The sequence below is a fragment of the Eschrichtius robustus genome, chromosome 2, assembly GCF_028021215.1.
Source record: "Eschrichtius robustus isolate mEscRob2 chromosome 2, mEscRob2.pri, whole genome shotgun sequence".
In the NCBI taxonomy this organism is placed as follows: domain Eukaryota; kingdom Metazoa; phylum Chordata; class Mammalia; order Artiodactyla; family Eschrichtiidae; genus Eschrichtius; species Eschrichtius robustus.
This window is the reverse complement of record NC_090825.1, coordinates 47548453-47563712: the sequence shown is the minus strand read 5'-3', so window position 1 is coordinate 47563712 and position 15260 is coordinate 47548453. Positions and strand designations below refer to the sequence as shown.

Genomic DNA, 15260 nt, shown 5'->3' with positions numbered 1-15260 from the left:
TGTGTGTATATATATAATTTTTTTTTGGAGGGAGAATATATATACACATACGTGTGTGTGTGTATATATATATATATATGTATATATATAAAGTATACTTTATATTTTGTTGCATAATAAACCATTTGGCCTTTTAGAAAGAATGACCAAATTGTGGTGCCACCTACACGTTTACCTCACTTGTACTAGTATTGAGTGTCTCAATGGTTTATTAAAATTTTTGCTAAATGGTCTAAAATGATTCTTCAATGTTGCCTTAATTTGCATTTTTATTTCTATCACAGTTGAAACATGAACATTTGTTTTTGTGGGTCTTTTTACTATTTGTATTTCCCTCGTATATGAAATGTACATTTATGTCATTGGCCCTTATTCCTATTAGGACATTGATCATTTTTTTTTAGACTTACTAGAGTCGTTTCTATAGTAGAATATTTTAAGTAAATATTTTTTCCTGTCTTTGTTGTCTTTTTAATTCAGATTTAAGTGAGTAACTTTATGCTTTTACATCCTACAGGTGAACTATGGAAAAGTATGTAATGACAGTAGAAAAGGATTGAAATTCACTGTCTCCTGTGGCTGCAGTTCAGAATTTGTTTTTGTACCATATGGTAGCACCATTGCTGTTTATACAATTTACTCAGGAGAACAGATAACTATGCTTAAGGGACATTATAAAAGTGTTGACTGCTGTGTATTTCAGTCTAATTTCCAGGTAAGAATGATATTTAGGGGAATTTAGAATGTTCAGGTAGCTAGCTTGCCAGAGTAGTTGTATATAAAAGAGTAAATTGCAGTTTCATTCTAAGGAATTATACTTTTTATCCACATCTGAGCTAGAGTTTATTAAATAGAGGATAGATTTTTTTTTTAGGTGGCATAGTATGTCTCTGTGAATCAATATAATACTGTGCAACTTGACTGGGATAAATTCTTTCTTTTGTATATGGGCTCCATTTATTTGGCAGTTGAAAATCTCTGGCAAATTAAAATAATTTCTTGCAAATGAGCTTTTGGGAAAAAAATGGAACATATGTGTCTCATCTCAAAATATAGTTTGTGTATCTTGATTTACATATGTGTGAATATGTCTGAAATTTAGTTTATTTTTTTCTTATTTTCTGCCAATGGCTAATATGTTTACTTTAGTGTTGATGCAACTTACATAATTTCTTAAATACCTATGGTTTTTGTTTGTTTAACATCCTAACCTTTCTCTTTCATCTCACCAATGGAGCAGATTGTTTTTTCCATAGAACATTTGCATAGATTACCTCATATGCTCCTTTAAATGAGTCTCTAATGTAGCAAGATTGTTGGTATTTTCCCTGCATCGTAGATAATGAAAATGAGGCTCGTGAAAATTAAATACTGAAAGAATGAATATTATGGGTTATTAGAGCTAGGAGGGACTTTATCACCTTATTCATTCATTCATTAATACTCATTACTTAATTTGTGTCTGACGCTGTGAAGTAAGATATACAGGGCTGGTTTTTCAGCCAGCACACGTCAGCATGGCAGTATCCATTATTAAAATACTCAAATTCATATCCTGCTGTTTGTTACATAGCTATTGCACTAAGCCCCCTAAGTGACCTCCAGCTTCACCCCCTTCCCTGGGGCCTCCTACACCCAGTAACTAAGAGGGACCTTCAGACCCTGCTCCCTCTCTATGTCCCGTATCTCTTCTGATTGGCCAGTGTCCTGATGTACCATTTATTAAATATTTTTAGTGTTACTTCTGGGAAAACGCTACTAAGGCAACAAGAGGGGTGATGTGACTTGCCTCAAATCTGCAAGTAGATTTACAGAGCATGATTATCCATTCAAAGAAATTCTTAGAATACAGTACCTCTTTTCTTATCCAGAGTCACTTAGAGACACAGCCAAGATTTTAACACAGGTATTCTGACTACCAGTTGTTGCTTTCCACCAAATCAGAGCTTCCCAGAATGTATTAAAAGTATGTCAAGATAATTGATTCCCTTCAGTCCCTGGAATAGCTGAGACAAGCCTAGGATAGCCAGAGAGCTGGGGCCAGTTGCCTCCTGACAAATACCATTTCTTTTTTTTTTTTTAACATCTTTATTGGAGTATAATTGCTTTACAATGGTGTGTTAGTTTCTGCTTTATAACAAAGTGAATCAGTTATACATATACATATGTTCCCATATCTCTTCCCTCTTGCATCTCCCTCCCTCCCACCCTCCCTATCCCACACCTCTAGGTGGTCACAAAGAACAGAGCTGATCTCCCTGTGCTATGCGGTTGCTTCCCACTAGCTATCTATTTTACGTTTGGTAGTGTATATATGTCCATGCCACTCTCTCTCTTTGTCACATCTTACCCTTCCCCCTCCCCATATCCTCAAGTCCATTCTCTAGTAGGTCTGTGTCTTTATTCCAGTCTTGCCATTAGGTTCTTCATGACCTTTTTTTTTTTTTCCTTAGATTCCATATATATGTGTTAGCATACTGTATTTTTCTCTTTCTGACTTACTTCGCTCTGTATGACAGACTCTAACTCCATCCACTTCACTACAAATAACTCCATTTCATTTCTTTTTATGGCTGAGTAATATTCCATTGTATATATGTGCCACATCTTCTTTATCCATTCATCCGATGATGGACACTTAGGTTGCCTCCATGTCCTGGCTATTGTAAATAGAGCTGCAATGAACATTTTGGTACATGACTCTTTTTGAATTATGGTTTTCTCAGGGTATATGCCCAGTAGTGGGATTGCTGGGTCGTATGGTAACTCTGTTTTTAATTTTTTAAGGAACCTCCATACTGTTCTCCATAGTGGCTGTATCAATTTACATTCCCACCAACAGTGCAAGAGGGTTCCCTTTTCTCCACACCCTCTCCAGCATTTATTGTTCGTAGATTTTTGTTTCTTTGTTTGTTTTTTTGTTTGTTTGTTTGTAGATTTTTTGATGATGGCCATTCTGACTGGTGTGAGATGATATCTCATTGTAGTTTTAATTTGCATTTCTCTAATGATTAATGATGTTGAGCATTCTTTCATGTGTCTGTTGGCAATCTGTATATCTTCTTTGGAGAAATGTCTATTTAGATCTTCTGCCCATTTTTGGATTGGGTTGTTTGTTTTTTTGTTATTGAGCTGCATGAGCTGCTTGTAAATCTTGGAGATTAATCCTTTGTCAGTTGCTTCACTTGCAAATATTTTTTCCCACTCTGAGGGTTGTCTTCTCGTCTTGTTTATGGTTTCCTTTGCTGTGCAAAAGCTTTGAAGTTTCATTAGGTCCCATTTGTTTATTTTTGTTTTTATTTCCATTTCTCTAGGAGGTGGGTCAAAAAGGATCTTGCTGTGATTTATGTCATAGAGTGTTCTGCCTGTGTTTTCCTCTAAGAGTTTGATACTGTCTGGCCTTACATTTAGGTCTTTAATCCATTTTCAGTTTATTTTTGTGTATGGTGTTAGGGAGTGTTCTAATTTCATACTTTTACATGTACCTGTCCAGTTTTCCCAGCACCACTTATTGAAGAGGCTGTCTTTTCTCCACTGTATATGCTTGCCTCCTTTATCAAAGATAAGGTGACCATATGTGCGTGGGTTTATCTCTGGGCTTTCTATCCTGTTCCACTAATCTATGTTTCTGTTTTTGTGCCAGTACCATACTGTCTTGATTACTGTAGCTTTGTAGTATAGTCTGAAGTCAGGGAGCCTGATTCCCCCAGCTCCATTTTTCGTTCTCAAGATTGCTTTGGCTATTCGGGGTCTTTTGTGTCTCCATACAAATTGTGAAATTTTTTGTTCTAGTTCTGTGAAAAATGCCAGTGGTAGTTTGATAGGGATTGCATTGAATCTGTAGATGCTTTGGGTAGTAGAGTCATTTTCACAATGTTAATTCTTCCAATCCAAGAACATGGTATATCTCTTCATCTATTTGTATCATCTTTAATTTCTTTCATCAGTGTCTTATAATTTTCTGCATACAGGTCTTTTGTCTCCTTAGGTAGGTTTATTCCTAGATATTTTATTCTTTTTGTTGCAGTGGTAAACGGGAGTGTTTTCTTAATTTCACTTACAGATTTTTCATCATTAGTGTATAGAAATGCAAGAGATTTCTGTGCATTAATTTTGTATCCTGCTACTTTACCAAATTCATTGATTAGCTCTAGTAGTTTTCTGGTAACATCTTTAGGATTCTCTATGTATAGTATCATGTCATCTGCAAACAGTGACAGCTTTACTTCTTTTCCAATTTGGATTCCTTGTATTTCTTTTTCTTCTCTGATTGCTGTGGCTAACACTTCCAAAACTATGTTGAATAATAGTGGTGAGAGTGGGCAACCTTGTCTTGTTCCTGATCTTAGTGGAAATGGTTTCAGTTTTCCACCATTGAGGACAATGTTGGCTGTGGGTTTGTCATATATGGCCTTTATTATGTTGAGGAAAGTTCCCTCTATGCCTACTTTCTGCAGGGCTTTTATCATAAATGGGTGTTGAATTTTGTCGAAAGCTTTCTCTGCATCTATTGAGATGATCATATGGTTTTTCTCCTTCAATTTGTTAATATGGTGTATCACGTTGATTGATTTGCGTATATTGAAGAATCCTTGCATTCCTGGAATAAACCCCACTTGATCATGGTGTATGATCCTTTTAATGTGCTGTTGGATTCTGTTTGCTAGTATTTTGTTGAGGATTTTTGCATCTATGTTCATCAGTGATATTGGCCTGTAGTTTTCTTTCTTTGTGACATCTTTTTCTGGTTTTGGTATCAGGGTGATGGTGGCCTCGTAGAATGAGTTTGGGAGTGTTCCTCCCTCTGCAATATTTTGGAAGAGTTTGAGAAGGATAGGTGTTAGCTCTTCTCTAAATGTTTGATAGAATTCGCCTGTGAAGCCATCGGGTCCTGGGCTTTTGTTTGTTGGAAGATTTTTAATCACAGTTTCAATTTCAGTGCTTGTGATTGGTCTGTTCATATTTTCTATTTCTTCCTGGTTCAGTCTCGGCAGTTTGTGCATTTCTAAGAATCTGTCCATTTCTTCCAGGTTGTCCATTTTATTGGCATAGAGTTGCTTGTAGTAATCTCTCATGATCATTTGTATTTCTGCAGTGTCAGTGGTTACTTCTCCTTTTTCATTTCTAATTCTATTGATTTGAGTCTTCTCCCTTTTTTTCTTGATGAGTCTGGCTAATGGTTTATCAATTTTGTTTATCTTCTCAAAGAACCAGCTTTTAGTTTTATTGATCTTTGCTATTGTTTCCTTCATTTCTTTTTCATTTATTTCTGATCTGATCTTTATGATTTCTTTCCTTCTGCTATCTTTGGGGTTTTTTTGTTCTTCTTTCTCTAATTGCTTTAGGTGCAAGGTTAGGTTGTTTATTTGAGATGTTTCTTGTTTCTTGAGGTAGGCTTGTACTGCTATAAACTTCCCTCTTAGAACTGCTTTTGCTGCATCCCATAGGTTTTGGGTCGTCGTGTCTCCATTGTCATTTGTTTCTAGGTATTTTTTGATTTCCCCTTTGATTTCTTCAGTGATCACTTCGTTATTAAGTAGTGTATTGTGTAGCCTCCATGTGTTTGTGTTTTTTACAGATCTCTTCCTGTAATTGATATCTAGTCTCATAGCGTTGTGGTTGGAAAAGATACTTGATATGATTTCAATTTTCTTAAATTTACCAAGACTTGATTTGTGACCCAAGATATGATCTATCCTGGAGAATGTTCCATGAGCACTTGAGAAAAATGTGTATTCTGTTGTTTTTGGGTCTAAAGTCCTAGAAATATCAATTAAGTCCATCTTGTTTAATGTATCATTTAAAGCTTGTGTTTCCTTATTTATTTTCATTTTGTATGATCTGTCCATTGGTGAAAGTGGGGTGTTAAAGTCCCCTCCTATGATTGTGTTACTGTTGATTTCCCCTTTTATGGCTGTTAGTATTTGCCTTATGTATTGAGGTGCTCCTATGTTGGGTGCATAAATATTTACAATTGTTATATCTTCTTCTTGGATCGATCCCTTGATCATTATGTAGTGTCCTTCTTTGTCTCTTGTAATAGTCTTTATTTTAAAGTCTATTTTGTCTGATATGAGAATTGCTGCTCCAGCTTTCTTTTGATTTCCATTTGCATGGAATATCTTTTTCCATCCCCTCACTTTCAGTCTGTATGTGTCCCTAGGTCTGAAGTGGGTCTCTTGTAGACAGCATATATACGGATCTTGTTTTTGTATCCATTCAGCCAGCCTGTGTCTTTTGGTGGGAGCATTTAATCCACTTACATTCAAGGTAATTATCGATATGTATGTTCCTATTCCCATTTTCTTAAATGTTTTGGGTTTGTTATTGTAGGTGTTTTCCTTCTCTTGTGTTTCTTGCCTAGAGAAGTTCCTTTAGCAGTTGTTGTAAAGCTGGTTTGGTGGTGCTGAACTCTCTCAGCTTTTGCTTGTCTGTAAAGGTTTTAATTTCTCCATCGAATCTGAATGAGATCCTTGCTGGGTAGAGTAACCTTGGTTGTAGGTTTTTCTCCTTCATCACTTTAAGTATATCCTGCCACTCCCTTCTGGCTTGCAGAGTTTCTGCTGAAAGATCAGCTGTTAACCTTATGGGGATTCCCTTGTGTGTTATTTGTTGTTTTTCCCTTGCTGCTTTTAATATGTTTTCTTTATATTTAATTTTTGACAGTTTGATTAATATGTGTCTTGGCATGTTTCTCCTTGGATTTATCCTGTATGGGACTCTCTGTGCTTCCTGGACTTGATTAACTATTTCCTTTCCCATATTAGGGAAGTTTTCAACTATAATCTCTTCAAATATTTTCTCAGTCCCTTTCTTTTTCTCTTCTTCTTCTGGGACCCCTATAATTCGAAAGTTGGTGCATTTAATGTTGTCCCAGAGGTCTCTGATACTGTCCTCAGTTCTTTTCATTCTTTTTTCTTTATTCTGCTCTGCAGTAGTTATTTCCACTATTTTATCTTCCAGGTCACTTACCCGTTCTTCTGCCTCAGTTATTCTGCTATTGATCCCTTCTAGAGTATTTTTAATTTCATTTATTGTGTTTTTCATCATTGCTTGGTTCCTCTTTAGTTCTTCTACATCCTTGTTAAATGTTTCTTGCATTTTGTCAATTCTATTTCCAAGATTTTGGATCATCTTTACTATCATTATTCTGAATTCTTTTTCAGGTAGACTGCCTATTTCCTCTTCATTTGTTAGGTCTGGTGTGTTTTGGCCCTGCTCCTTCATCTGCTGTGTGTTTTTCTGTCTTCTCATTTTGCTTGTCTTACTGTGTTTGGGGTCTCCTTTTCACAGGCTGCAGGTTCGTAGTTCCCGTTGTTTTTGGTATCTGTCCCCAGTGGCTAAGGTTGGTTCAGTGGGTTGTGTAGACTACCTGGTGGAGGGGACTAGTGCCTGTGTTCTGGTGGATGAGGCTGGTCTTGTCCTTCTTGTGGGCACTTCCACGTCTGGTGGTGTGTTTTGGGGTGTCTGTGGCCTTATTATGATTTTAGGCAGCCTCTCTGCTAATGGATGGGGCTGTGTTCCTGTCTTGCTAGTTGTTTGGCATAGGGTGTCTAGCACTGTAGCTTGCTGGTCGTTGAGTGAAGCTGGGTCTTGGTGTTGCGTTGGAGATCTCTGAGAGATTTTCGCTGTTTGATATTACGTGGAGCTGGGAGGTCTCTTGTGGACCAGTGTCCTGAAGTTGGCTCTCCCACCTCAGAGGCACAGCCCTGATGCCTGGCTGGAGCACCAAGAGCCTTTCATCCACACGGCTCAGAATAAAAGGGAGAAAAAAATAGAAAGAAAGAGGATAAAATAAAATAAAATAAAGTAAGGAAAAATAAAATAAAGCTATTATAATAAAAAACAAGAAAAAAATTATTAAGAAAAACAATTTTTTAATAAAAAATAAGAAAAATTATTAAGAAAAAATTTATTAAGAAAAACAATTTTTTAAGTAAAAAAAAAAAACAAAGCAAAAAAACAGACGGACCGAACCCTAGGACAAATGGTGGAAGCAAAGCTATACAGACAAACTGTCACACAGAAGCATACACATATACACTCACAAAAAGAGAAAAAGCGGAAAAAAATAATATATCCTGCTCCCAAAGTCCACCTCCTCAATTTGGGATGATTCGTTGCATATTCAGGTATTAAACAGATGCAGGTACATCAAGTTGTTTGTGGAGCTTTAATCCACTGCTTCTGAGGCTGCTGGGAGAAATTTCCCTTTCTCTTCTTTGTTCATACAGCTCCCGGGGTTCAGCTTTAGATTTGGACCTGCCTCTACGTGTAGGTTGCCTGAGGGTGTCTGTTCTTTGCTCAGACAGGACAGGGTTAAAGGAGCAGCTGATTCGGGGGCTCTGGCTCACTCAGGCCGGGGGAGGGAGGGGTACGGATGCGGGGAGAGCCTGCGGCGGCAGAGGCCAGCGTGACGTTGCCCCAGCCTGAGGTACGCTGTGTGTTCTCCCGGCAAAGTTTTTCCTGGATCACGGGACCCTGGCAGTGGCGGCCTGCACAGGCTCCCGGGAGGGGCGGTGTGGATAGTGACCTGTGCTCGCACACAGGCTTCTTGGTGGCGGCAGCAGCAGCCTTAGCATCTCATGCCCGTCTCTTGGGTCCGCGCTGATAGCCGCGGCTCGCGCCCGTCTCGAGCTCATTTAGGCGGCGCTCTGAATCCCTTCCCCTCGCGCACCAGGAAACAAAGAGGCAAGAAAAAGTCTCTTGTCTCTTCGGCAGGTCCAGACCTTTTCCCGGACTCCCTCCCGGCTAGCTGCGGTGCACTAACTCCTTCAGGCTGTGTTCACACCGCCAACCCCAGTCCTCTCCCTGCAATCCGACCGAAGCCCGAGCCTCAGCTCCCAGCCCCCGCCCGCCCTGGCGGGTGAGCAGACAAGCCTCTCGGGCTAGTGAGTGCTGCTGGGCACTGATCCTCTGTGCGGGAATCTCTCTGCTTTGCCCTCCGCACCCCTGTGGCTGCGCTCTCCTCTGTGGCTCTGAAGCTTCCCCCCTCTGCCACCCGCAGTCTCCGCCCGTGAAGGGGCTTCCTAGTGTGTGGAAACCTTTCCTCCTTCACAGCTCCCTCCCACTGGTGCAGGTCCCGTCCCTATTCTTTTGTCTCTGTTATTTCTTTTTTCTTTTGCCCCACCCAGGTACGTGGGGAGTTTCTTGCCTTTTGGGAGGTCTGACGTCTTCTGCCAGCATTCAGTGGGTGTTCTATAGGAGCAGTTCCACGTGTAGATGTATTTCTGATGTATCTGTGGGGAGGAAGGTGATCTCCGCATCTTACTCTTCCACCATCTTGCCCAGACCCCCCTCTTTTTTTTTTTTAATTTATTATTTATTTATTTATTTGGCTGCATTGGGTCTTCATTGCTGTGCGCAGACTTTCTCTAGTTGTGGCGAGCAGGGGCTGCTCTTTGTTGCAGTGCACAGGTTTCTCATTGCGCTGGCTTGTCTTGTTGCAAAGCACAGGCTCTAGGCGCACGGGCTTCAGTAGTTGTGGTGCGTGGGCTCAGTAGTTGTGGTGCACGGGCTTAGTTGCTCCGCAGCATGTGGGATCTTCCCGGACCAGGGCTCGAACCTGTGTCCCCTGCATTGGCAGGCGGATTCTTAACCACTACACCACCAGGGAAGTCCGACAAATACCATTTCTATATGTGCTATGCACTAAGAAAGATTTGAATCACTGCATTACATCAGAAAGCTTCCAACTCTTATCCCATTTCATCTATTATGATTTCTGAAAAGGAAAATAATTATAAATCTAAATTATAAAAGTAAAGGAGAGTAGTATTTTTGCAGCCATTCAGCTTTTAAAAAAATTGACCTAGTATTTTACATCCTGTTTTTTCTTCTCACACTATGACTATTTGGTTTACATCCTACTCCTTTCTCTTGACAATATGAATATTTTCCACTGTCATTAAATATTCTTCAAAAATAAATTTAGTGATTATGTAATATCACATCATATTAATGCAGCATAAATTTATATATAAATCATTACCCTGGACAATAATTTTTGGAAAATTATTGTTATTTTTGTTATTATAAATATAATATTGATGATAATATCCTTGAATTTCATGTGTGTCTTTGGCATGACTTTTTAGAAATGCATACAGAAACTTCTGACACATGTTGAGATTTCATTCTCTGAAAAGATTATAGCAATTTATACCCTTTGTATGGGAGCATATCTGTTTCACTGCCCCATAGGAATATTTTCAGTAGTAGCCAATATAACATATTTCTGAAGTTTTGTGGGGAGGCAAATGAACATTGTTCAGCATGTGCAGACAGCATATCCATAAAGACATTGACATTGACTGTGCATCAACCCAAGCTTCTTATAAAATAAGCTTCTCAGCAAGCATGGCGTATATGTCTTAATGCTCTTTAGTTGAGTTCTTTTTTTGAACTTTTGGCCTATTTTAGCTAGAAACTCATATGGTTTCTTCATTGAAGTCTTTATTAAAGCTCAGTTATTGACAGAAAAGGACAAAATTTATTTCTTCCATTTTTTTCTCATTCTCTGACACTTGAAATAAATGGATACTATGATTAAAAATTACAATGATTGTTTTTGTGAATTTTAACATGTTAGCAACATGTTAACATATCCTAATACTATTTTTAAATACAAAACAAGGCTTTACTACATCTTAAACAAACAGAAAAAAACATCAGCCCAGTTTCTTTGGGGAGTAGAAATAGAATTAATCTTAATTAATCTAACCTAAGAATTAATCATTTAAAAATTGATGTCGTTTATTTCAGATTGGCACCAGCTTTAAAGTGACCTACAATTACATCTTTGCTTTGTGTTATAGGAACTTTATAGTGGTAGCAGAGACTGCAATATTCTTGCTTGGATACCATCCTTATATGAATCAGTTCCTGATGATGAGGAGGTAAATATTATTTATACAAATTGTACAGTGACTTCTAAATCATAAAAAAAGTTATTATTAATTTACTTTATATGAGAGAAACTTTTAAAGCATTTCTTGCTATTTTGTGATTGTAAAAATAATTTGCCTCTATAATATATTTGGAAAATTCAAAAAAATATTAAGAGAAGAACATAAATTTCTGAAGTTTATTAATTACTATTAACATTTTGATTTACTTCATTCTTGTTTTTTCCTGTGCATACTTTTTAGCATGGTTAATATTATGCTTGAACATACAGCTTAGCATCCTGCTTAAGACTTTTTCCATGTCATTAATAAGTATTTGTAAATATTGTTTTTAATAATATAACATTCTGTCATTTATTTACCATAATTTACTCAAATATTTTCCTATTGGAAGACATTTCTTTTGATCATTATAAACACATCGAGGTAAATATCTGTTCAAAAATTATTTACATTTCTGATTACTTCTTTGGTTAGATTCCTAGAAGTAGTGTTACCTCTTGAGTTATCATGTATGACATGTTTAAGGTTCTTTATTCACACTATCAAATTTTATCAGTTTACACTTCTACCAGCAGTCTGTTAGTGCCTATCTCAGAGCATAAACTGGTACAGCTATGACAGTGTGAATAAAGAACCTGAAAAATGTGGTGGGAAAACAAAGATAAGTAAGACATGATTTCTGGTCTTAGGTAGTAGCCTCTGAATTTTTTTACTTTTTTGTCAAGCTATCTAAAGGTGAAATCTTCCAGATTTCATCATGTGTCTAATTTGATTTATTATGGCTTTGATTAGTTTTAGTGTACACCTGCTTTAAATACTGAATTTTTTTTGTACAAAGCTTAATATGCTCAAATAATTTGGTTCAGCCATTGATTTTGCATTATTATTTAATTACTGTGTCCTGCTGTTTGGGAATTACTATATACATTAAATCCAACTCATAATACTACAGGCCATGTTAGAAAGTTTAACAATCATTCACCAAATGAAAACTATAAAAAAAAAAACTAGAAATAAATCATCTTTGACTTATGTATAAAAAAAGGATATTATTTAGAAGAAAACTAAATTGCTTATTTTATAAAGAGAGTATGCGACTCTGATGGTTTATTTCCTCATTATATAGTTACAGTGATAGTTTGAACTCCCCATCTAGAAGAATTTTTGTATATGGGAAATTAAGCTGAACAAGTAGAAATCAAACAGAGGTACACAAAAAATAAGTTCGCTTTATAGTTAAGCTTTAGAGCTATGAAACCTGACCTTTTAAAATGCACTGTGTATATGCTTTAAGATAGGCACCATTCTCAAATTAATATAAAATGTAAGTGCTAAGATTATTTCCACAAAATTTTAGTTTGAAAGATTTCTGTGAATGTAGGTAGAACATGAATATGATCGCGATGCAGATCCCAAGAGAAGTCCGTCTACACAAGACCCTGTTCCTTACATGTATATTTACTGTTTGACTCATATTTAAAAGTATTTTCATCTCACCTATCAAATGAATGACTGCTGCAGTTCCCCAGAGAGGCAACTTAACACAAAACATAACATACACATGCACATACTCACACACTCACTTTGTCTGTAGTTTCAGGTAAACTAAATAATAGTAATACTGGTAACTGGGTTCGAATCCCAGTTCTGCCATTCATTAGTGATCTGAGACAAGTTTATGATATCTTCAAACATCAGAATCATCAAAGCAAAATTGTTCTTAGGTTTCCTTTCAAATCCACCCTTGAGATGAGATTTACTTCTCCATCAACCAAGATACAATCCCTTAGGGGTGTTTCTTCTGATATCCAAGATAGAGGAGGAATTTAGTTCTACCATAAGAAATTGAAGGGCATTGGGCAATAGGGACAGGTTTTATGATCTTTAAGCATAAATCCTATTATTTATTTTTATTTATTTATTTATTTTTATTTTTTGGCCGTGTTGGGTCTTCGTTTCTGTGCGAAGGCTTTCTCCAGTTGCAGCAAGCGGGGGCCACTCTTCATCGCGATGCGCAGGCCTCTCACTATCGTGGCCTCTCTTGTTGCGGAGCACAGACTCCAGACGCGCAGGCTTAGTAGTTGTGGCTCACGGGCCTAGTTGCTCCGCGGCATGTGGGATCTTCCCAGACCAGGGCTCGAACCTGTGTCCCTTGCATTGGCAGGCAGATTCTCTACCACTGCGCCACCAGGGAAACCCAAATCCTATTATTTAATTGGCAGGCTGTTTTGTTATATTCTGAGGAATCTGCCTTCCTTTTGCCCCCTCTTCCTAACATTTGGTCACAATCAAAGCAAGCCTATATAACTCCTACTCACTTTTTCCTGTCTGAGATCTCTAGGGTGACTATATTACAGTTTAAATCTGACCTCTCATCAAGAATCTTACTTTATTTTGACAGTTACACAATATGTAGCTGTTTTATTTACCACTTATCACTTGCTATATTGAGAGAACCCTATATTCTACCTATAAAGATTTTCCACTAATTACCAGTGAGAAATTTAGAATTTATCAAGATGCATGTGTGGAAGATGGTCCAGTTTGGTTTTGTTCTTCCTTCCCATTATATAGATCTGAACTAGATCCCCTTTAAACTCATGCTTCCCTGTCTCCATAACATTCACAACTATCTGTCAGTAGAACAGGCAGGCTGGATGGTTATGTTCAAGCATAGAAAGAATGTCCACTAGGAGGAGATGTTGTAGAGAAAACTGCAGTAATAGATGGTAGTTAACTTGATCAGTAGGTCTCAAACAGTATATGTGTACCACATCATATATAATATTTTTACTGCAGCTTTCAATTACAAGTAAGATGTTTTGTGTTTTTTAACAATAAAATGTACTTCTAATAATACTGTAATATATTCATATTGTTATCCTTTACTGCTATAAACAGTAAAATTTATATGCAACTGCCTTTCCAATTTTCACTTTTTTTTGTTTGCTTACCATAGCAACAATAATTTACATTAAAATATAATTTTGCTTCTCTGTTGATTCTTCAAATGAAATTTAAATGTTTAATTCGTTACATATTGGGCTTCCATAGTGAAATTAGAAGGCATGGCCTTTGTGTGGTTCATCTACCCAGGGACATTTTGGTAGATATCTAAGGCAGAGTTAAAGGCTTTTAGAGCTAGAGTAGGGAAGAATAATCACCTAACCCCTAAGGACAATACATCTTTAAATAAACTGTCACTAAATAACCTAACTTGGTAGTTAAATTATAAACCCAGAAAGGTAGAAAATTCAGTAAATACTTGGATGAAAGAATAAATGAACAGTCTTCAGTATGCTACTCTTGCAAATCAGTGGACTGCTACTAGAAATAAGTGAATAGTTTGCTGAGGTTTCATAATAGTTTTGGATCTGGACACCAAGTATAATGGAATTTTGTTTGTACAACTAAGTGACAATAGCCAATATTAGGTTTAGTAATGGTGACAATACCAACATTAGATTAAGTAATGGACTCAGATCTAAGCTTTAACAACTATAAAGAATACCTAAATTAACATATTGTTTTGTTTTTTGTTTCTTTTTTTTTTTTTTCCTGGAAACACCCACTTTTTCTACTGTTATCATTGTTTGAATTTTAAGAGTCTAAATCATCATGTTCATCAAAAGGAAATGAACATTCTCAGACATACAGTAGGGGCTACCCTTAACATAAAATATTGCTATATGTTGTAAAAGGTAATATATCTAAGATAATTTAAGAATAATCTAAGAACTAATACATTACTGGATTTGGAGTCTGAACAAACTGGCAGCAAACATAAAAGCTGCAGAGTAGGAAGCACACGTGGCTCATAATGCCCAGATACTCAAAAAAAAGAGATCATTTTAAAGTCCTTTAATCATTTGCCAAAGAATAAGAAGGTTAGCCATTCAAAAAATTTCCCCAAACAAGTGAATTGATCTGAAATACCACAGGTAATTAAAATTCCTCTATTGCTGATTACATTTATTAGGTACAGCTTTAAAGTTGTAAGAGTACTGTGATGTTTTGTTATTTTAGATAGATACTGTCTAATGCATGTTCTCTTTCACAGAAATCTCCCAGGGAAACCTATGTGCTAATGACAAAATGTTACCGTTTCTAATACATTTTGCCTGTCTTTTTCAACTGCTTCCCTAGCTACATACATACATAATACATAAATAAATAAACCTCGCCACTTAATACCAAAAATATTACTCCGTTTGATGAACACCTTATTCCCCACATGTGGATATTTGCTTATTTATAAAACTCAGGTCCATCCAAGCAGTAAAAAGTTGCTCACATTAATATTTTGGGCTCTCAAGTCAGACTATAGACCTGAGTCCAGCCTTAGCCAAC

The 15260-nt window shown here is 36.9% G+C and overlaps 1 protein-coding gene across 2 annotated transcripts in view; it reads left to right on the top strand.

Annotated features, from left to right (window-relative positions):
* Positions 1 to 15260, top strand: part of ERCC8 (ERCC excision repair 8, CSA ubiquitin ligase complex subunit) — a 78933-nt gene that overhangs the window by 54917 nt on the left and 8756 nt on the right. For both annotated transcript variants that reach the window (XM_068535374.1, XM_068535375.1), the window contains 2 exons: positions 518 to 715; positions 10818 to 10898. In XM_068535374.1, the coding sequence (XP_068391475.1) occupies positions 518 to 715; positions 10818 to 10898 (279 nt within the window). The remainder of the gene's footprint in view (positions 1 to 517; positions 716 to 10817; positions 10899 to 15260) is intronic.